Below are 22,065 nucleotides of genomic sequence, written 5' to 3'. Positions count from 1 at the left end.
TTTGGGAAGGAGGCTTGGGGATAAATGTGATTCTTAATTCAGTAACTAGATCAGAAGAAGTGAGGCCTAAAATCAGTCGGAATTGAGGATGCAGAATCAAGTCCTAAGTCTTTTGATCTAGTTACTGCAGGTTTAACTGATAGTGTTCAATGCTGCCAAAATCATGTGTATATAGTTATCCTATCTGTGCTAATGGCAGCACCAGTGGGATTTTTTCCCCTTAAAATTTCCTAGCATAGACAAGGTCTAAATGAGTGAAACTCCACCATCCTCATAGACTCATAGACATTAAGGTCAGAAGGGACCATTATGATCATCTGGTCTGACCCCCTGCATGCTGCAGGCCGCAAGACCCTTCCCTGGACTCTACCGTTGAAGTCCCCAATCCTGTGTTTTAGTGACTTCAATCGGCTGAGACCCTCCTGCTAGTGATCCCTGCCCCATGCTGCGGAGGAAGGCGAAAAACCTCCAGAGGCTCAGCCAATCTACCCTGGAGGAAAATTCCTTCCCAACCCCAAATATGGCGATCAGTAATACCCCGAGCATATAGGCAAGAGTCTCTAGCCTGACCCTTGTTGGCCATTATGCTGTTCATGTACCATTGGTTGGTTTTCCTTGGCTACTATGTTTTATCATTAAACCATTCCCTCCATAAACTTATCCAACTTAATCTTAAAACCAGACAGGTCCGTCGCCCCCACCGTTTCCCTCGGAAGGCCGTTCCAATATTTCACCCCTCTGATGGTCAGAAACCTTCGTCTAATTTCAAGCCTAAACTTCCCCCCGGCCAGTTTGTATCCATTCGTTCTCGTGTCCACATTAGTACTAAACTGGAATAATTCCTCTCCCTCCCTTGTATTAACCCCTCTGATATATTTAAAGATAGCAATCATATCCCCCCTCAGCCTTCGCTTTGTCAGACTAAACAACCCAAGCTCCTCTAATCTCTTTTCATACGACAGGTTTTCCATTCCTCTGATCATCTTAGTTGCCCTTCTCTGCACCCGTTCCAGTTTGAGTTCATCTTTTTTAAACATTGGAGACCAGAACTGCACACAGTACTCCAAATGAGGTCTCACCAGCGCCTTATACAACGGAAGCAGGACCTCCCTATCTCTACTAGATATACCTCGCCTAATACATCCCAAGACCGCATTGGCTTTTTTCACCGCCACGTCACATTGCCGACTCATAGTCATCCTGCGGTCCACAAGGACCCCTAGGTCCTTCTCCTCTTCCGTTACTTCTAACCAATGCGTCCCCATCTTGTAACTAAAATTGTTATTATTCGTCCCCAAGTGCATCACCTTACACTTTTTACTATTAAATTTCATCCTATTTCTGATACTCCAATTCACAAGCTCATTCAAGTCTCCCTGCAGAGTATCCCTATCCTCCTCCGAGTTTGCAACTCCTCCCACCTTCGTATCATCCGCAAACTTTATCAGCCCACTCTTGCAATCGGTCCCGAGGTCAGTTATAAATAGATTAAATAAGATGGGTCCCAAAACCGAACCTTGAGGCACTCCACTAGTAACCTCCCTCCAACCCGACAATTCACCCTTTAATTCGACCCGCTGCATTCTCCCCATTAACCAATTCCCTATCCACCTCTGGATTTTCATATCGATCCCCATGTTTTTCATTTTAACCAATAGTTCCTCATGGGGTACTGTATCAAACGCTTTACTGAAATCCAGGTATATTAGGTCCACCGCATTTCCCTTATCTAATAAGTCCGTTACTTTCTCAAAGAAGGAGATCAGATTCGTTTGGCACGATCTGCCCTTCGTAAAACCATGCTGTAATTTATCGCATTTGCCATTAACTTCAAGGTCCTCAACTAGTTTCTCTTTCAGAATCTTCTCCAGCACCTTGCACACTACTGATGTTAAACTAACAGGCCTATAGTTACCCGGGTCACTTTTTTTCCCTTTCTTGAAAATAGGAACCACATTGGCTATTCTCCAGTCTAACGGGACTACCCCCGAGTTTACAGATTCATTAAATATAGTCGCTAATGGGCCTGCTATTTCCCGCGCCAATTCCTTCAATATTCTCGGATGAAGATCGTCCGGTCCACCCGACTTAGTCCCATTAAGGCGTTCTAGTTTTGTTTCTACCTCGGATGCGGTAATCCCCCATCCCGTATGCCCCTCTGTAACTGTGCTAGTATCCCTAATACCTTCATTGGCCTCATTAAACACCGATGCAAAATATTCATTGAGATATTGCGCCATGCCTAGATTATCTTTAATCTCCTCTCCGGCTATAGTCTTCAGCGGTCCCACTTCTTCTTTCTTTGCTTTCTTCCTATTTATATGGCTGTAAAACCTCTTACTATTACTTTTAATTCCCCTCGCTAAGTCCAACTCTTCCCGGCCTTTGGCCTTTCTCACTCTATCTCTACATTCTCTGACTTCACTAAGGTAAGTTTCCTTACTGATCCCTCCCCTCTTCCACTCTTTGTACGCTTTCTGTTTTTTCCTAATTGCCCCTTTCAGCCGGTCGCTCATCCAGCTCGGTCTAAGTCTCTTGCTTAGTAATCTTTTTCCCTAAGAACTTTCCCTGAAAGTTTCAAGAAAATTCTGTTCAGTTCTGCATTCTAAATCTTTGTTACTAGGCAAGAGACTAGATTAGAATTATTTAATGCATTTATAACCAGAAATATATGTACAAGACTGAAGACTGGGGGGGTATACCTGATTTAATGATAAATATATATATTACAGGCTTCTTGCCTTATTATTATTTTTTTTAGGATTTGGTTTTAAAAAAATAGACTCTAGGAAATGAACAGGGGAGCAAATCAGAGCAGATGACCTCAAAACTGAGAAATAGGGAACCACTGGCTCTCCTGCATGTTCTCTCTGCTCATCAGGAGTCTGTAGACGCTTGTATGCCTCAAGTCCATCTACTTCCCAGTCTTCAAACTTTTATTTTCTGGGGCAGAGCCTGGTGTGGAATTGGAGATCAAGTACTCTCCACTCCATGTTATCCTCTCTAGACCCAGGGATATTTTGCCAGGAACTCCTTTCTGCTGTATCCCACGGTATGGTTTCAACTACTCAACTGCAGAAGAACAATATCTATGGGCTGCATGGCTTCCTGGGGATGCCTGCAGTACTGCCAACCCCAAGCTTTCAAAAATCATGAGATTGGCTTAAAAATCCAGAGATGATTATTTTAAAACAACACATTTCTATTTTCTGAGACTTTAAGGTGCACTTGCTTCATATTTTGAAGCTTTCCACAACCATGAGGACTCAAATTTTTTTGTAATGAAAGCTGGAATTTTCATGCAATCTGATTCCAACACCTGGGGCACTACGAAAAACACTGAAGATCATCAGACTTGATAAAATCATGAGAGATGGCAACACTGGAGTAGTCCATAGGAAGAAGCCCTTGGTTTAGAGACTGCACAATTAAGAGTACAGTCCTTCATGGAGTTAGTAGGATAGTAATGTTCAGGGCTAGGGTTTCACAGAATACACTAATGTGCAAATATTCAGCTTAAAATAATAAATCCGAGTAATAATAAAGATAAACTACTATATCATCTAAAATATCTTGATTATGGGTAACATGACTAGTGCAATGAAATTTACAGTAATGCATGACTAAATCAGTGTGGCCATTTTACGTCAAGTTTGTTTTCCATACTTCTAAATTTAAAAGATAAAAAGGACACTAATATACTAGCTTGACTGGAACAAGGGTATGATATACAGCAGGGGTAGGCAAACTATGGCCTGCATGCCGAAGGCGGCATGTGAGCTGATTTTCAGTGGCTCTCACGCTGCCCGGGTCCTGGCTAGCGGTCTGGGGGGCTCTGCATTTTAATTTAATTTTAAATAAAGCTTCTTAAACATTTTAAAAATCTTATTTACTTTACATACAATAATAGTTTAGTTTATGTATTATAGACTTATAGAACAAGACCTTCTAAAAATGTTAAAATGTATTACTGGCACGCAAAACCTTTAAATTAGAGTGAATAAATGAAGACTCGGCACACCACTTCTGAAAGGTTGCCCATCCCGATATACAGGAATGCTAAGAAATATTTTCTGCCCCCAGTCACTTAACCAAGTCAAAGTTACAAAAAGTTCATACCCCGTCACATGGCAAAAGTCAAAATCCACTGAGTCTGTAACATTTATTTTGTTACTTTAGGTTAAAACTGGAAAGATAAATCTAATTGACTTTTCACCATTTACTGCATGTGTTGGCATTTCATTCAGCTTAGACAGTAAAATGTGTGGTTGGGATGAGGGAGGGTCTCTCATGTCACCTGTATCATCCCTTCCCTGCAAAATAGGAGGTGAGAAGGAGTTATGGAAGTAGGTGGAGAGTGCCTTTACAGTAGTATGCTGAGGTCAGTGTAGAACTTGATCATCCAAGCCCACACACGGGGCTTCCCAACCCCATTTTAAAAGGACCCTGAAAACTTCAATTTGGGTGGATCTCTTGAACTCTACACTATGCTCACAGGCCTAGTGGCACACAGCCATTCTGTACTAAGCTTAACATTGTTAAAACCAGTGGAGCTTAACCAGGCTTGGTGATGGTGGGATATTTTGATAAATATATTTCTAGTATAGGCAGGCCTGGAAGGTGAACTCCTGGGTGACTTTTATAGAAGAACCTAAAACTGCTTCTACAGAAGGATATTGCAACAAAGATGGGATGCTGGAATTCATTAGGCTTTAAATGTCTGTTCCATTATGGCCCATGGATTTTAATGGCCCAGTGCAACAAATTTTCCACACACTGTATGTAATCAGTAGCTATAGTATATGGAGAGAAACTTTAAAAAACAGTTATCCATGTAAATAGTTCAGATATTTTTTTTTAAAAGAGTTCATCTAAGCGAATGGGTGAAACTATTATGAATTGGTTTGGAACCTAAGGCCTTGTCTTCACTTACCGGAGGGTCCGGCGGCAGGCAATCGATGTTCTGGGATCGATTTATCGCATCTGGTTAAGACGCGATAAATCGATCCCGGATCGATCCCAGAAGTGCTCGCAGTCGACGCCGGTACTCCAGCTCGCCGAGAGGAGTACGCGGCATCGACGGGGGAGCCTTCCTGCCGCGTCTGGACCGCGGTAAGTTCGGACTAAGGTACTTCGAATTCAGCTACGTTATTAACGTAGCTGAATTTGCGTACCTTAGTCCGAAGTGGGGGCTTAGTGGGGACCAGGCCTAAGTGTAGCTCCTGAGACAGGCTGCTGCTGATGATCATGTTGGTAGCACATTTAACGTTTTGGCTGCCCTGGGTTCCTGGAGTACTATCAGCGTGATTCTTACACATCTTACTTTCGTGTTGGGTCTGTTCCCATTTATTGGATGTTTTTGTGTGGTGACAAGCAGTGAAATTATAAAAGAGTGTAGTCATCTCATAGTTTGAAAGTTGTGAGCAAACAGCTTAACAAGTGTCTTTTGTGAGGCTAAGTGACACTTGAGAGAGCTTCTGAATTTGGACAGACCTGTTTGGTGCTATCACTACCTCTTTAAAGTCTGAATAAATTCATTTGAATCTAAGGTCGACTGAGTGAAGTTGTATCAATTACACCACAGATGACTGTAATTTAATATTTAACTTTTTGATTGTTAAAGTCAATACATTGTAAAGCAGACTTGAGTAATGAAACAAGTAAAAACTGCAAGATGTGTACTGCAGGTTTAGTCTTTCTGTTTCCCTTTATTAACTGTTAGGACTTTTGTATAGAGATGAAACCCATAGGATTTTATACAATTTACTCTAAACCCTTACAGATTTTAATAGAAAATGAGATCGTTTGTATCCAGTTTTTTGAACCATCCTGGATAGATATTCTATAGAAGGGATAAAATGTTCTATTAAATTCCATCGCTAAATAACTCTACAGAAAGATTGTCCTTTTTATAATAAATTCTGTTAGACTTTCCCATACGGCTCAGTAGGGGAAAAGGTGGAGCGGTTCTTTCTTTATATTGCATGAGGGATTCTTCCACTGTCATTGGGTTCTTGTTTTTAGTTTTAGTTTTTGGAAACCCCTTCCTTCCCCCTCCCTCAAGACCTAGTGTCACAACAACCATCTTAGAGTTAGAAAACTGCAGTAGATGGATCTTCCTGTGGATCCTATTAACACCATTCCTTTAAATGGCTGGAGAGGTTCCTCTCTAAGAAACTTGCATCCAAGGGTTTAGATAATTAAGTGATAGGTGTCTCCTTCAGAATTTCTACTCACTAGGCAGCCAATTTAACCTTGTACTATTATTGAGGCCCAGTCCTGCTCTTCTTGAAATCAAGAGCAGCACACCCATAGTGTGGAATTTTAAAAAGCAACTAAATATTTAGCAGCATAAATTCCATTGATTTAGAATGAGATTTATGTTCCTAAGTCACTTTGGTGCATTTGAAAATTCCATCTATAATCTTTGGTAGGTTCAGGATCAGGCCCAGAGTTGTTATATCTCCCTCTGTGCCCTTCCACCCCCTTCTCCCCCTATGTCTTTAAACCATGGAAGGTGTGGAATGTTGTTTTATATTTGTTTCATACATTGATAAAAATGGTACTGTTTATATACCCAGAAAGGAAGATTGATACTTTTTCATGAATATAAAATAAAGGTGCTATTTGTTCCTCTCTGAGGTTTAGTCATATGACTTGAGTTAGTGACAGTAGACTAGAAGTTTTAAAAATTCTGTTAATTTGATTTATTTATTTTTGTAACTGGATAGTGAATGTCTACAGACATTTCTGCTGTAAATGCTAACCAGTTAGATATTTTGATAGGGCACAGTAATGCTATCTAATTTGATAATGTAACTGTGAAATCCTTTTCCCCTTACCCTTTCCCCAAAATGAAAATGTAAAGAATGTAAGACCTCTCATGAACAGGAAATGGCCACTTTGCAATTAGTCTAAATTAGTTTATATTGTCTTTTTAAAATACTGCTCAAACTCTTTCTTCTCCAGAAAATAAACCTGCATTAAGGGCTAGATTCACAAAGAAATTTAGGTGTGGTGATACTGAATGTCGATGGATAAATAATTTAAAAAATTCAAAGTACAACAGCTTCAACAGGAGAAACCAAGGGAGCCCCACATCAGAATATCCCATAGCCCGGTGGCTTGGGCATTCACCTGAAAGGTGGCAGACCCCTGTTTTTCAACCTCAGATGGAGGGGGGATTTGAACCGGAGATGTCCCAGATGAATACTCTAACCACTGGGCTAAAAGTTGTGAGGGATTTTCTCTCCCCCATCTCCCTCAGTTTGTAGAGATTGTCTATTAGGGGTCTGATACAGTAGGTGAGATCAGAGCTTGCTTTCTAGATCAGGCCCCGCTGGTGAATTAGGTGGAGGAACACCCATCTACCTACTCCTGGTTTGTGAATTATGGGGACTTAGGCATTTGGATGCCTGCCGTGCAGTTGTAGTGCTTATGCTCAGGGGTGGAAACGTCATTGCCTAGGAAACTTTACTGCAAAAATGTAGGTACTGAGCAATTTTAGGTGCCTACAGGGTTCAGGGGCAGCTGAGCGGGGATTTTGTGAATACCTGTGGGACCTGATTCTGGGATTTAGGTTCCTACAGTGGCAGGTGCCTAAGTCCTTTTGTGAAACTAGTCACTAGTTTAGAGGCACAGGACCTTTGATTTAACTATACTGGCTGCACTTGAATCCTTAAGTATTTTCCAGGTGTTTTGTTGGGTCCCATATGGAAGACAAACCTATCTGACACCTCAAGAGAATGACTGGGGATGAATTCTGCAGGGATATTGCACATGCTTCCTCTTCCAGAACTCTCTCCCCTGGATTTTTCTACAGTGGGAGGATCCAGTCCAAAATATGTACACTTGTCTCCACTCCCTCACCTCTCAAGCCTCTCTAAAATGATGCTCCCTTTCTTTTTGAAGGGAATATTTCTTGTGTTAGTATTTTATACATCACTATAGTTGTACATGAAAAATCAAAGACAAAGCAAGAACCTACAAACTAAGGTCCTGACCCTACATCCCTTATCCACATAAGCAGGCCTACTGAAGTCCTCTTAAAATGGTCATTCCCTTGCTTCTCTTTCTGCCACATTCCTGTTCATAACAGCAGGTAGGTCCCCCCCCCCCCACTCGCTTATGGCATTGGTACTATTCACCTAAGAGTCTTTGGTTAGACTTATCTCAGCAATGGATGAGAAAAAGCAAGAGGGAATGAATGTTACAAAAGTAAAAGGTCACTAGATGTGGTTTTTGTTACTTTCCACTCCTTCCTCTGGATTTTTTAAAAAAAGTATGGGGGCAGTATATGAAATGCAGGGGAATGAACATTCACACTGTTCCTTTTGCTTTTTTGTTTCTGATTGCACTGCAATTGAATACTGATTGATACAAATAGTTTCTGAATCATAATACCCTGGGCCAGTTTCCTTGAATACTGAGGGGTTTCCTAAAATACAAACAAACAAAACTCTTACAAATCACCGACTGGCAAACACTATATTTCAGAAGTGTAGATGATGCAGTTGTTTTATTCCACTTTGAGTGTCACCGGTCACAATGAGAGTGGCTATGACTTTGAAAAGTGTGTCGGACGTGACAAATTGGAAGCTAGCTGAAAATGGTTTGAGGAAAGACATGTTTGTGATGTATACAAGAGGCCTCATTGAGTCCTAATGGTTATTATACACATTTCTGCTAATACGGTTGTGCTGGTGGGAGCAGACGGACATAACTTTAAGTGATACATAAAATCCAAGTAGGGCACCTGAATACACACATGCTACTTCTCCCTCACCTGAATGGGGGAGAAGAGAGCTCCTCAGATACTCTGAGATCTCATTCCCTAAATTGGAATTAGGATGAGGAGAGAGAAGTTGAGGATGGGAAAAGAAAACCATGTGTGAGCACACATTTGCTATGGGCCTCCTGTCTTACCCCCACCACACCCAGGAATTTCTCTTTCTGACTTCTACCTATTGTCTGACTTCTACCTATTGGAGGCTCTAGTGTCTTTTCTCACTCCGTTGCCTTTCCATTCACACTGAATCTGGTGCAAAACAATATTCAAAGAGAACAGGTAGAGATTTTTAGGAAACCCCTCAGTATTCATGACTTTTCCCTTTTAAGGCTCTTCCTCCCAGATTGGTATGCCTTGCAGGTGTGGTGGGGTGAGACTGCCTGAGCTCAAGTCAGCTCTTTAACCCCTTCTTGCCTTGTGTGGGGTTTGCTCACCTGATCACAACAGGATACAAAGCCTCATGGCTGCAAGCATATACCAGCCACTTCGTGGGGATAGAGGGAGAAATAGGAAAACACATCCCCTATGCACATGTGATCTCATAGTTGTCCACTGTAGGTTTTCTTGCATCTTCTTCTGATGCAGTTGGTACTGGCCAACGTCAGGCAGTATACAGAACTACTGTCTATGGTTCACCAGTCTGATTCAGTATGACAGTTCCTATGTTTGTACGTTGAGCTGATGAGTGTGGAAAAAAATCTAAAGATTAAATACAGACAGATGAGATAGCAGATGCTAAAGCTGACAAGACTGGTTCAGGCTCCCAAGATAATGAAAGTGAATTTTCTGTCACTAACTGTCTTCTCCTAAAGCAAGGAGGCAAAGACTAATAATGTGTGATTGATGTTCCATTTGCCAAATTATAGGTAATGTGAAAGATACAATGCCAGGAACCAGAAAATGATCTTCTGTCAGCCAGATCCTACTTTATTATATTTTCAGTTGTGTGAAGAAAAAGGGTGAATGCTGTAGTAGTGTGGCATGCATCCAAAGAGCCACTGAATGTGAGATGCTAACTGGAAATTGGTGCTCTTGTCTAGGAATAATTTAGTTTATTTGCACTGTGTAATCTCTAGGTACAATGGATCCTGTTGATATGTTTGAAGGTACAGTTACTCAGTCCATCTGTATGAATAGCTTTTTCAAAAAACAAGGATGTCTATAAGCCTCATGTGAATAGAATTAATGCAATAGAAAATGGGAGCCTGTATCTGCTAAGGAAACAAAATTTGCAGAGGCCTCTGAACAGGAATGCACAGACCTTTTATGCATATATTATTTGTGTGATGCATAAGGAGTTAGGCATGAGACTCCCATTGATACTGATCAAAGATGCATGGAAAAGACACTCCATATTGCCCTTAAAATGTACCCCATGCTACAAGAGAGAAAATGCAACAGGAGTGTGGGGAAAGGGAACTCATATGTCATAAAAAGTGATAGGGAGAGGGAGTACAAATACTATTTACCTAAAAATCAACTTCTAAAAACTTGTATTCAGAACTTTGCAGGTAACTCTTTTTTTTTTTTTTTTGCAAGTGTTTTAGTTAAAAAAAATTGTAAAGGCCTTAATCTTTCTCCAGGACTCATGCTATGTAATACCTTGTTCTGTAGAAATCAGTGGGACTGCTTGCATGATAAGGTACTACTCTACATGAGAATGGATGACAGAATCAGGTGCTAATTTAACCTTTTTATCTGATGGAAAGCTTGACTGTGGCAATCAATCAAAAAACAGGAGTACTTGTGGCACCTTAGAGACTAACACATTTATTAGAGCATAAACTTTCATGGACTACAGCCCACTTCTTCGGATGCATACCAAAGAAGTGGGCTGTAGTCCATGAAAGCTTATGCTCTAATAAATTTGTTAGTCTCTAAGGCCTTGTCTACACTACGAGAGTAGTTCGATTTTACTTAAATCGAATTTTTGGAATCGATATTGCAAAGTCGAACGTGTGTGTCCACACTAAGGACAGTAATTCGACTTTGTGAGTCCACACTAATGGGGAAAGCGTCGACATTGGAAGTGGTGCACTGTGGTCAGCTATCCCACAGTTCCCGGAGTCCCCGCTGCCCATTGGAATTCTGGGTGGAGCCGCAAATGCCTTCTGGGTAAAAAAAATGTGTCCAGGGTGCTTTTGGGTAACTGTCGTCATCCGTCCATCACTCCCGCCCTCCCTCCCTGAAAGCGCCGGCGGGAAATCAGTTCGCGCACTTTTCTAGTCAGTGACAGCGCGGACGCCACAGCACTGCGAGCATGGAGCCTGCTGCAACCATCACTGCAGTTGTGGCCGCTCTCAACGCCTCGCAACTTATCATACACCTTTCCCTGAGGCAGATGCAGAAAAGTCAGGCGAGGAGGCTACGTCAACGCGGTGATGGCCTGAAGTCTGAGAGTAGCACAGACCTCTCAGAAAGCAGGGGACCCAGCGCCGAGAACATCACGGTGGCAATGGGTCATGTTGATGCCGTCGAAAGGAGATTCTGGGCACGGGAAACAAGCACTGAGTGGTGGGACCGCATAGTGCTGCAGGTCTGGGATGAATCCCAGTGGCTGCGAAACTTTCGCATGCGGAAGGGAACTTTCCTGGAACTTTGTGAGTTGCTGTCCCCTGCCCTGAAGCGCAATGACACCCGGATGCGAGCAGCCCTGACTGTCCAGAAGCGAGTGGCCATAGCCCTGTGGAAGCTTGCAACGCCAGACAGCTACCGGTCAGTCGCGAACCAGTTTGGGGTGGGCAAATCTACCGTGGGGGTTGTTGTGATGCAAGTAGCCAAGGCAATCGTTGATGTACTGCTGCCAAAGGTAGTCACCCTGGGAAACGTGGAGGCGATCATAGATGGCTTCACAGCGATGGGATTCCCAAACTGCGGTGGGGCCATAGATGGAACTCACATCCCTATCCTGGCACCGGAACACCAGGCCAGCCAGTACATTAACAGAAAGGGCTACTTTTCCATGGTGCTGCAAGCACTGGTGGACCACAGGGGACGTTTTACCAACATCTACGTGGGATGGCCGGGCAAGGTTCATGACGCTTGTGTTTTCAGGAACTCTGGTCTGTTTAGACGGCTGCAGCAAGGTATTTACTTCCCGGACCACAAAATAACTCTTGGGGATGTGGAGATGCCTATAGTCATCCTCGGGGACCCAGCCTACCCGCTAATGCCCTGGCTCATGAAGCCCTATACTGGCGCCCTGGACACTGAAAAAGAACTCTTCAACTACCGGCTGAGCAAGTGCAGAATGGTGGTGGAGTGTGCTTTTGGCCGTCTCAAGGGGAGATGGAGAAGCTTACTGACTCGCTGTGATCTCAGCGAAACCAATATCCCCATTGTTATTGCAGCTTGCTGTGTGCTCCACAATCTCTGTGAGAGCAAGGGGGAGACCTTTATGGCGGGGTGGGAGGTTGAGGAAAATAGCCTGGCTGCTGATTACTCACAGCCAGACAGCCGGGCGATTAGAAGAGACCAGCGGGAAGCGCTGTGCATCCGGAAGGCTTTGAAAGCAAAGTTCCTGAGTGAGCAGGGTAACCTGTGACTTTAAAGTTTGTGTATTGAGAAGCTAAACCTGCCCCCGTTTCTTTGCCCAGTTAATGTTGACTATCCTATCCAGTTACATACCCCCTTCACCCCACTTCCAACACACGTTTCAAAATAAAAATAGTTCTACTTTGTTAAAGCACACCGTTTTCTTTAATACTGTATTCGCGGGAATTTTTTAAAACTGGGACGCAGACTGTGGTGCGGAGCGGGTGTACTGTAGTGGCGCGAATGCAGCTTCTAAACTCAAGGATTGACAGGCTCCGCTGCGGTGGGATGGTTGTTTCAACGGAGCCTGTCACCCCTCCTGATAGGGACTGTGTGTATGGGGGGGGTCTATGTGACTTTGTGGCAAGGGGAGGACGGTTACAGATCCCCTGCTGTGTGGCTCTGTGATCCTGCCTAAGGACCGCCGCTTAAGATCTGTAACTGCCCTCCCCTGCCACAAAGTCACAGAGCAACCCACCCCCCACCACATAACATGAAAACAACCTCCCAGACTAACCAGGGTAACTAGTCACTGCATCACTGCACTATGTATGTGCCCTGCTGCTGTGCCTGCCCCTGACTATATACCCTGCCAAAGGTGACTGTCCTGTCGAATTACCAACCCCCTATCCCCCCCTCCTCCAAAAGAACATGATGGAAACAGTAGTTAACAGAAACGTATTTTTTATTATCAACCAAACATGGAACTGGGAAAGTGAAACTTGGACGGGGGCTTGTGTCAGGCGGGAAGGAAAGAACTTGTCAAATTTTGGGGAATGAGAGCCTTCTGCTGCTCGAGCTCTCTGCAGGGGTGGAGTGAGAGTTAGCAGGGACTCTGCCGCCTCTCCTTCTGTGCACTTTGGGTGAGGGGAGTATGGGACTTGGTGGCGGGGGAGGGCGGTTAGAGATGGACTGCAGCGGGGCTCTGTCCTCCTGCCTCCGTTCCTGCAGAACATCCACAAGGCGCCGGAGCGTGTCCGTTTGCTCCCTCATTAGTCCAAGCAGGGTTTGAGTCGCCTGCTGGTCTTCCTGACGCCACCTCTCCTCCCGATCCATGTTGGCTTGGTGCATTCGGGTCAAGTTCTCCCGCCACTGGGTCTGCTGTGCTGCCTGGGCTCTGGAGCAGGCTATAAGCTCCGAGAACATGTTCTCCCGTGTCCTCTTCTTCTTATGCCTAATCCGCGCTAGCCTCTGGGAGTGTGATGACAGGCTAGGTTGTGAGACAGTCGCAGATGGGGCTGTGGGAATGGGAAAAAGGGAGTGAATTCCTCAGAAAGATAAATGTAGTTGTGAACAAAGAACATAGTCTTTCTCTGTTAACAAGACCATGCACAGCACCTATCACATGCGCACTCAGCACAAGGTCGAATTCTCGGCCTTCGCATTCAGTGCCTGGGGTCTTCTACAGCACATTTGAGAAGCCTCTCAGGAGAACGGAATTTCTGTTGCAGGCAGACATGGTAAGCCGTAGACTTGTGGCAGCTTAAAACTTTAATATTAGCAATGGCCTCATTTCACATTGAAATCAATGTCGGTCCCTGCTGCCAGCAATTCGGCAAGCAGGAAGTCTGCTCCTGTCCCACACCCTCGCGGCTGTCCCCGGGAACGATCCCTTTCGGCTGCCCCTCTCCCGCCTCCACCGCGTGGCTGCAAACCAGCGGTTACAGTTCTGTAAAGGAACGGCAAAGCAGTCCCAACACTAACATTCCCCTACCTCATTCAAAGCAGGTCATCATGAGCGACATCACCCTCATGAGGATCTCTGACAGCGAGAAAGAGAGAATGCTCCGGGAAAGCCTGCAAAGACCAGGGCCGTATGCCGCCATGCTGTGCAGAGCAATGATTCCAGAGTACTTGATAGTCTCGTGGCGTGGCAACGTGTCCTACTACGGAGGACCCAATAAGGCCGCTCTCCCCAAGAACCTAATGCAGCGGATTTCCAATTACCTCCAGGAGAGCTTCCTCGAGATGTCACAGGAGGATTTCTGCTCCATCCCTGGACATATAGACCGCATTTTACTGTAGCTGCTGTAGCAGTGACTAACCAGTAGAGCGGCTTGGGCAGGACAATCATGCAAAACCGGACATTGCTAGATTTTTTTTCAATAGTTGCACTGCCCATGACTGAATCGTTAAGCTAATCAAACTAATCATGAGAAACCCATTTTTTAAATTGTTAATATTCCTGTTCTGTTACAAATAAATGTTTAGATTTTTACAACACTTACTGGCTGATCCTTCCCCAGATTCTGTGTCCGGGGTAACGGCTGGGGAGGGTTGGTAGGGGATCTCTGTAAGGGTGATGAAGAGATCCTGGCTGTCGGGGAAATCAGCGTTGTGAGCGCTGTCGACTGCCTCGTCCTCCTCATCTCCTTCCTCATCTTCCCCGTCCGCTAACATGTCCGAGGATCCAGCCGTGGACACTATCCCATCCTCAGAGTCCACGGTCACTGGTGGGGTAGTGGTGGCGGCCGCACCGAGGATGGAATGCAGTGCCTCGTAGAAACGGGATGTCTGGGGATGGGATCCGGAGCGTCCGTTTGCCTCTTTGGTCTTCTGGTAGCCTTGTCTCAGCTCCTTGATTTTCACGCGGCACTGCGTTACATCCCGGCTGTATCCTCTCTCTGCCATGTCTTTAGAGATCTTCTCGTAGATCTTTGCATTCCGTCTTTTGGATCGCAGCTCGGAAAGCACGGACTCATCGCCCCACACAGCGATGAGATCCAAGACTTCCCGATCAGTCCATGCTGGGGCCCTCTTTCTATTCTGAGATTGCACGGCCATCGCTGCTGGAGAGCTCTGCATCGTTGCCAGTGCTGCTGAGCTCGCCACGATGTCCAGACAGGAAATGAGATTCAAACTGGCCAGACAGGAAAAGGAATTCAAATTCAAATTTTCCCGGGGCTTTTCCTGTGTGGCAGTTCAGAGCATCCGAGCTCGTACTGCTGTCCAGAGCGTCAACAGAGTGGTGCACTGTGGGATAGCTCCCGGAGCTATTAGCGTCGATTTCCATCCACACCTAGCCTAATTCGACATGGCCATGTCGAATTTAGCGCTACTCCCCTCGTCGGGGAGGAGTACAGAAGTCGAATTAAAGAGACCTCTATGTCGAACTAAATACCTTCGCGGTGTGGACGGGTGCAGGGTTAATTCGATGTAACGGCGCTAACTTCAACATAAACGCCTAGTGTAGACCAGGCCTAAGGTGCCACAAGTACTCCTGTTCTCTTTGCAGATACAGACTAACACGGCTGCTGCTCTGAAACCAATCAAAAAACATTTTAGCATTTTGTTGAGGCTTATTACCTTTCTTTCACAGAACAAAGAATTTCAGAACTGACCCAATTCAGGTGGAGTTTTTTTGGTTCATAATCTTAAATTTTAAAATAACAGAACAGGTACTTTTTAACATGAAAACAAAACTTTACATAAAGTTTTAGCTAAAGCAGATATAAGTCTCTGGAAATTAATATTAACAGCACAAATTCTTAATGTGTTTATCAATAGTGTTACTAGAAACTCCTATGATCTTTGCTGTTCAGCAAAGATTAAAACATGTCTGAAAATTAATAACACTGCTGCTCTTTTGTTAGTGAGGTTATTCACATAGCTTTTGACAAGCATGCTCTAATACTGCCACTATATTCCAAGATATCTTACTGTACCAGTATTTTCTGGGTTAGTACCAGATGTTCTTTGCAAGGCTTTTTTTTTAATAGTTAGTCCTGTTACTGGCTAGCCAAATTACGAAGGGAAACAATTTAGCCAAAACAAGGTTAAATAGTGTCCAAACTCTGTTTTCATACATGGTCCAGAGTTCATCATAGGTAAGACCTTGTAGTTATGAAACATAGTTAATGTATGAAGCTATTGTGCTAGGGAAGGAAATTATTTAAGTCTTTGAATTTGTTTGGATGGTGGATCCTGAATCTTAGGGCTTGTATACAAAGGAAAGCTATTGCAAAATAAAATTAGGGTGTGAACTAAAAATACAATATCTATTCTGCACTAGTTCCTCATGTGGACACATTTACTCCACACACAGAGGGCCTTTCTGTGGATTAGCTCAATACTTCCAAAGTGGATTAACCTAAACCACATGAAAGCACAATTTAGGCTATATCTACACTGTGAGATAGAAGTGTGATTCTCAACTCGTACACACATTCATCAAGCTAGCATGAATATAAAAGTGTAGCCATGGTAGCACAGGCAGCGATGGCACAGTTTCAGGTGAGATTGTACTTGGCATGGCTAAACTGTGCCTCCGCTGATGCTCCCTGTGCTATCGTGGCTACAAGTACTATTTATACTCCCACTAACTCTCATCAACCTAGCATGAGTATGTGTAAGTGAGCTGGGAATCACACCCCTAGCTCATAGTGGAGATGCAGCTTCAGGGAGGAACAAGTATTCACACTGGGAACTCGTGTGGAATAGCTATTATTGGCTATTTTCCTGTGTAGACAAGTGTACAAATGTAGCAGTTGGTTTTATAAACATCTACCATTCAACAGTAGATTACCTGTAAAATTTCCGGCTGACAAACCAAACCAAAGGCAAAAGCTGATACATATTTTTACTGGTCCATTGTGAGTTTAAAATACAATAATTTTAAAACAATTTTTAAAACATATTTGAATTTAAATATTGTATTTGAAAAAGCAACGGTGTGACATTATGATACTGTTAGCTAGAAAAAAAGATGGTCCTGTAGTTAGGGTATTAGCATAGCACCTAGAAGACCCAGGTTAAATTTCTTGCTCTGCCCCAGACTTTGTGTGACTGTGGGCAAGTCACTTGGCCCCTCTGAGCCTCAGATCACCATTTTATAGATGGGGATAATAGCACTTCCCTACCTCACAGGAGTATTGTGAAGATAAATGCATTAAAGATTGTGAGGTGCTCAGATACTATGGTAATTTGGCCATATAAGTACTTTATGTTGCTCTAATGTTATTTATCTATTTAATCACAGGGCAGTGGTGATACAAAGTATGGTCAGATTGCAATTTAGCTAGTTGAAAGGTTCATGTGTTTGTATAATTTATTTATCCAGTAAAACAGTTAAAATTAGATGAATGATCCACTGCATTACACTGTATAGAATAGTACAGTAATGTTTGTCTACACCCCTTCTTTCTCCATAATTTGGAATAGCCAAGCTGAAACAGATTTAGGTCTGTAACTGCAGCAGTATGATGCAGCACCTCCTGCTTTGCCAAGGTGACTCCAATTCACAAACTTTAATGCAAAAGGAAAGCAGCTTGCACGTAGACAGATTTACAGTATTACAGATGCTGATGAGTAGGTTCAGTAAATCTCAGTTCACGTGTCCAGACTTTAGATCATTGGGCTGATACACAGTAGTGTACTGTTAGAGGTACACTTCTTTAGACCAGACATTTAAACAAAGGTTTTTTGGCTTCATGCTCTGGGTCGCAGTGAGTCAGGGAAATCAGGTAATCTCAACATTTCCTCTGTCAATGAAACAGATTGCACAAATAAGATTGTACTTGAGTGCCTAATGACAGTTGAATTATCATATGCAGTCAGTCGTTTTGCTACCAAAATCTAGTCTTTACATTATAAAGCATTTTCAATATATCTAATACAAAAAGTACTGTTTATAACTAAGTTACAGTATCAATCAATTTCATATTACAAAAGGTGTGCACAGTGTGCAGCTGCATTCACTAATCCAGCATCCAACCACCACAGACTTGATTCTTTCTAAATTGTCCCCCTGTGCTAACACTGGTCTACAATTTTTGAGAAGTCGTCTGCTTCAGAGATAAAACGTGCTATTTATTATGTATTTTGATGTGCTGAATTCAAATATGACAATTAAAATAACTGGCTACTGTTTCTAAGATATTTAAGTTTTTACATTTTATGTCTATGTATATTGTGTAGATAGTAGAGTTTTAATCATAAATTGTAAACCTAGGTCTTTTCATGTGTTTATGGTTGCTTTACATGATAATATTTCACCTGTTCTGTTTATGTAACACTTTAAAAATCAGCAAAAGGGTTATATAAATAAAATTTATTATGAAACAAAAGGCAAAAAAACTATTATGTACATAGTTTAGTCCTATTCAGTGTCTACTCGGCGCTTCTTGGCTTGTCTCTTGTATTCATTAACTGGAGCATCTCTTGTCACTGTCCAGCAATAATCTGCAAGCATTGATGGGCTCCATTTGCCCTGATAGCATTTCTCCATTGTTGCAATGTCCTGGTGAAATCGCTTGCCGTGCTCGTTGCTCACTGCTCCGCAGCTCGGTGGAAAAAAATCTAGATGAGAGTGCAAAAAATGTATCTTTAGTGACATGTTGCAACCAAGGCTTTTGTATGCCTTGAGGAGGTTTTCCACCAACAACCTGTAGTTGTCTGCCTTGTTGTTTCCGAGAAAATTTATTGCCACTAACTGGAAGGCTTTCCATGCCGTCTTTTCCTTGCCACGCAGTGCATGGTCAAATGCATCATCTCGAAGAAGTTCACGATCTGAGGACCAACAAAGACACCTTCCTTTATCTTAGCTTCACTTAACCTTGGAAATTTTCCACGGAGGTACTTGAAAGCTGCTTGTGTTTTGTCAATGGCCTTCACAAAGTTCTTCATCAGACCCAGCTTGATGTGTAAGGGTGGTAACAAAATCTTCCTTGATTCAACAAGTGGTGGATGCTGAACACTTTTCCTCCCAGGCTCCAATGACTGTCGGAGTGGCCAGTCTTTCTTGATGTAGTGGGAATCTCTTGTATGACTATCCCATTCACAGAGAAAACAGCAGTACTTTGTGTATCCAGTCTGCAGACCAAGCAAGAGAGCAACAACCTTCAAATCGCCACAAAGCTGCCACTGATGTTGGTCATAGTTTATGCACCTCAAAAGTTGTTTCATGTTGTCATAGGTTTCCTTCATATGGACTGCATGACCAACTGGAATTGATGGCAAAACATTGCCATTATGCAGTAAAACAGCTTTAAGACTCGTCTTCGATGAATCAATGAACAGTCTCCACTCATCTGGATCGTGAACGATGTTGAGGGCTGCCATCACACCATCGATGTTGCAGGCTACAAGATCACCTTCCATGAAGAAGAATGGGACAAGATCCTTTTGACGGTCACGGAACATGGAAACCCTAACATCACCTGCCAGGAGATTCCACTGCTGTAGTCTGGAGCCCAACAGCTCTGCCTTACTCTTGGGTAGTTCCAAATCCCTGTCAAGATCATTCAGTTCACCTTGTGTTATGAGGTGTGGTTCAGAGGAGGAGGATGGGAGAAAATGTGGGTCCTGTGACATTGATGGTTCAGGACCAGAAGTTTCATCCTCTTCCTCTTCCTCGTCTGACTCAAGTGAGAATAATTCTGGGTGCATCAGGAACCGGCAGTCCTTCTCCGTGTGGTACTGGGCGTATAGCTGATGGAATGTTTGGATAATGCACAGTCCACTTTTTCTTCTTTGACACACCTTTCCCAACTGGAGGCACCATGCAGAAGTAACAATTGCTGGTATGGTCTGTTGGCTCTCTCCAAATCATTGGCACTGCAAAAGGCATAGATTTCCTTTTCCTGTTCAACCACTGGCGAAGATTTGTTGCACAAGTATTGCAGCATATGTGTGGGGCCCACCTCTTGTCCTGATCTCCAATTTTGCAGCCAAAATAAAAGTGATAGGCTTTCTTAACCATAGTGGTTATACTGCGCTTTTGTGATGCAAAAGTCACTTCACCTCAAACATGAAGACAAAGACTCTGGTTCTAGTTATCATTTACATGAAAACCGCTTTATACCATTTGCAAAGGGCTCTACACAACAGATCTATATGAAAAATCCACACCCCTGAGCGACATAGCCATACCAATCTAACTCCCCGTGTAGACAGTGCTGTATTGATGAGAGAGCTTCTCCTGCTGACATAGCTACAGCCTTTGGGAAGGTGAATTAATCATCGGCAAAGGAGCATCTTTAGTAAAGTGCTACAGTGGTGCAGTTGCACTGGTGCAGCTGTAGAATATATGAATATGTGAAAACAAGCCCTTAGTGTAAATGAGAATCAGGTCCTGAGTCCTTAGTGGGGAAAAAAGGTACCTGAGTTTTTAATGTTGGGAAGAATATGGGGCCCAGTCCTGCAGCCAGGGCCAGATTCTGTCTAGTCCTATGCAAAAGGGTCCAAGAAGCCTTTCATCCTAGCTTCAACTCTGGTGTGAAGCCCATATAAGGGTCAGTCAGAATAGCAATGTCTGTGATCAGGGGAGTATAGAAAATTATGTCCCTATGCTCTCAGGAGTGCATAGTACCCAATAGGAGGACGTGAGGCCCACTGAGCAGGACTGGTGCCCAGCAGGGAGAAGGCTGCAGTCCATAAAGAAATATAGTAATGGGAATGCTCCCCTGCTTGTTGACGTTTAGGGAAGTAGAATGCTCCCAGTCGTCTTGTTCAGGTAATGCAGCTGTACAGCTTTACCAAAATGAGGCTTTTCCTAAGAGCCATAATGTAGTGCTGAGTGAGTGTGAAAGTTGTTAGGGTCCCAAGGAGTGCTGCTTTTTGGTTCATCTGCAGTCCTTTTTTGACATTTTAATCTGCTCTTGACGATACTTCCACAATCTACAACTTCAAGCATTCTCACTAGCAAGCAATGCTAAAAACTGTAGGCCAGATCCTCATCTGAAATAAATTGGCTTAACTCCAGTGAAATAAATGGAGCTACACTGATTTACACCAGCTAAGGATCTGGTCCCAGGAGTAGCTTTTGTTAGTGGTGCCTACTACAAATACTATAGCTAACGTTGCAGATCTGATTCTATTATTATGACATCCTGGTGCTGATTCTGGTACACTGCTCCAATGGTATATAGGGACCACAGTTTTGCCACAAGATGCTGTATGAAAATAAGTGATATTTGTGTTCTAGAGATATTTTTACTGTTACAGGGTTATTAAACTCAGATGTTGCTTTTCTTCAGTGAATAGTATAAGTTTATCTTGTGCATTTTGTATTTACATAAAATTGGATTCTACATTTAGGTAAAAAAGATTTGAATGCTGTACATAAAATTGTTTCATTGCTTACTTTTGCTGCCACCAGATGTCGCTGTGTTTATAAATAACTGATGGTCCATCTGTTCTCTTCTCTTTTCAGCTTTTTTTCCCTTTTGACTTAATCAAGTATGATTTTAAAAAAGATGAACCGATTAGAAATAGGCATGGTTGGTGTGAGAAGGTTAAGAAAGGTAAGCATTCATTATAACAGGATACATCCAGCCTATGCAAAACTTACAGGGTTTTTTAAAAAAATGAACTGTTATTGTGTTACAAGTGATAAAGCGCCAACATCAGCTAATAATAACCTATAACAATGTGCCTACAAAATCAGTAGGTTTAATGACCTGAGGGGGCGCATTTTTAAGCATGTGAGGCTTTAGAAGCACAATCTGTTTAATGGTAGACTAACTAAGGACAAAAGCACAAATAGGGAAAAGATGGACTTTTGTTTCTGCTTGAAATTTCAAAATTTATCAGAATGAAAACCTTTTAAAGTGTCATAATTTTCCAGACAATGAAATTCTGAGTTTTGACACGTTCTAACTGTATCCTGGAAAGTAGTGGCTCTGAAAAGATTTTAGGATTCACAGTGGACAAGCAACTCCATGTGATCTCTCAGTGCAATGCTGTGGCAAAAACGGCTAATGCAATCCTTGGCTATATAAGTAGGGGAGCGGTGAGTAGGATTA

The 22,065-nt window shown here is 43.0% G+C and overlaps 1 protein-coding gene across 2 annotated transcripts in view; it reads left to right on the top strand.

Annotated features, from left to right (window-relative positions):
• SLC27A6 (solute carrier family 27 member 6) overlaps nucleotides 1-22,065 on the top strand; it is a 72,112-nt gene that overhangs the window by 34,154 nt on the left and 15,893 nt on the right. For both annotated transcript variants that reach the window (XM_054032263.1, XM_054032262.1), the window contains exon 7: nucleotides 21,474-21,564. In XM_054032263.1, coding sequence (XP_053888238.1) covers nucleotides 21,474-21,564 — 91 coding nt within the window. The remainder of the gene's footprint in view (nucleotides 1-21,473; nucleotides 21,565-22,065) is intronic.

Source organism: Malaclemys terrapin, chromosome 6, assembly GCF_027887155.1.
Source record: "Malaclemys terrapin pileata isolate rMalTer1 chromosome 6, rMalTer1.hap1, whole genome shotgun sequence".
NCBI classification, from domain to species: domain Eukaryota; kingdom Metazoa; phylum Chordata; order Testudines; family Emydidae; genus Malaclemys; species Malaclemys terrapin.
This window is presented reverse-complemented; position numbering and strand designations above follow the sequence as displayed.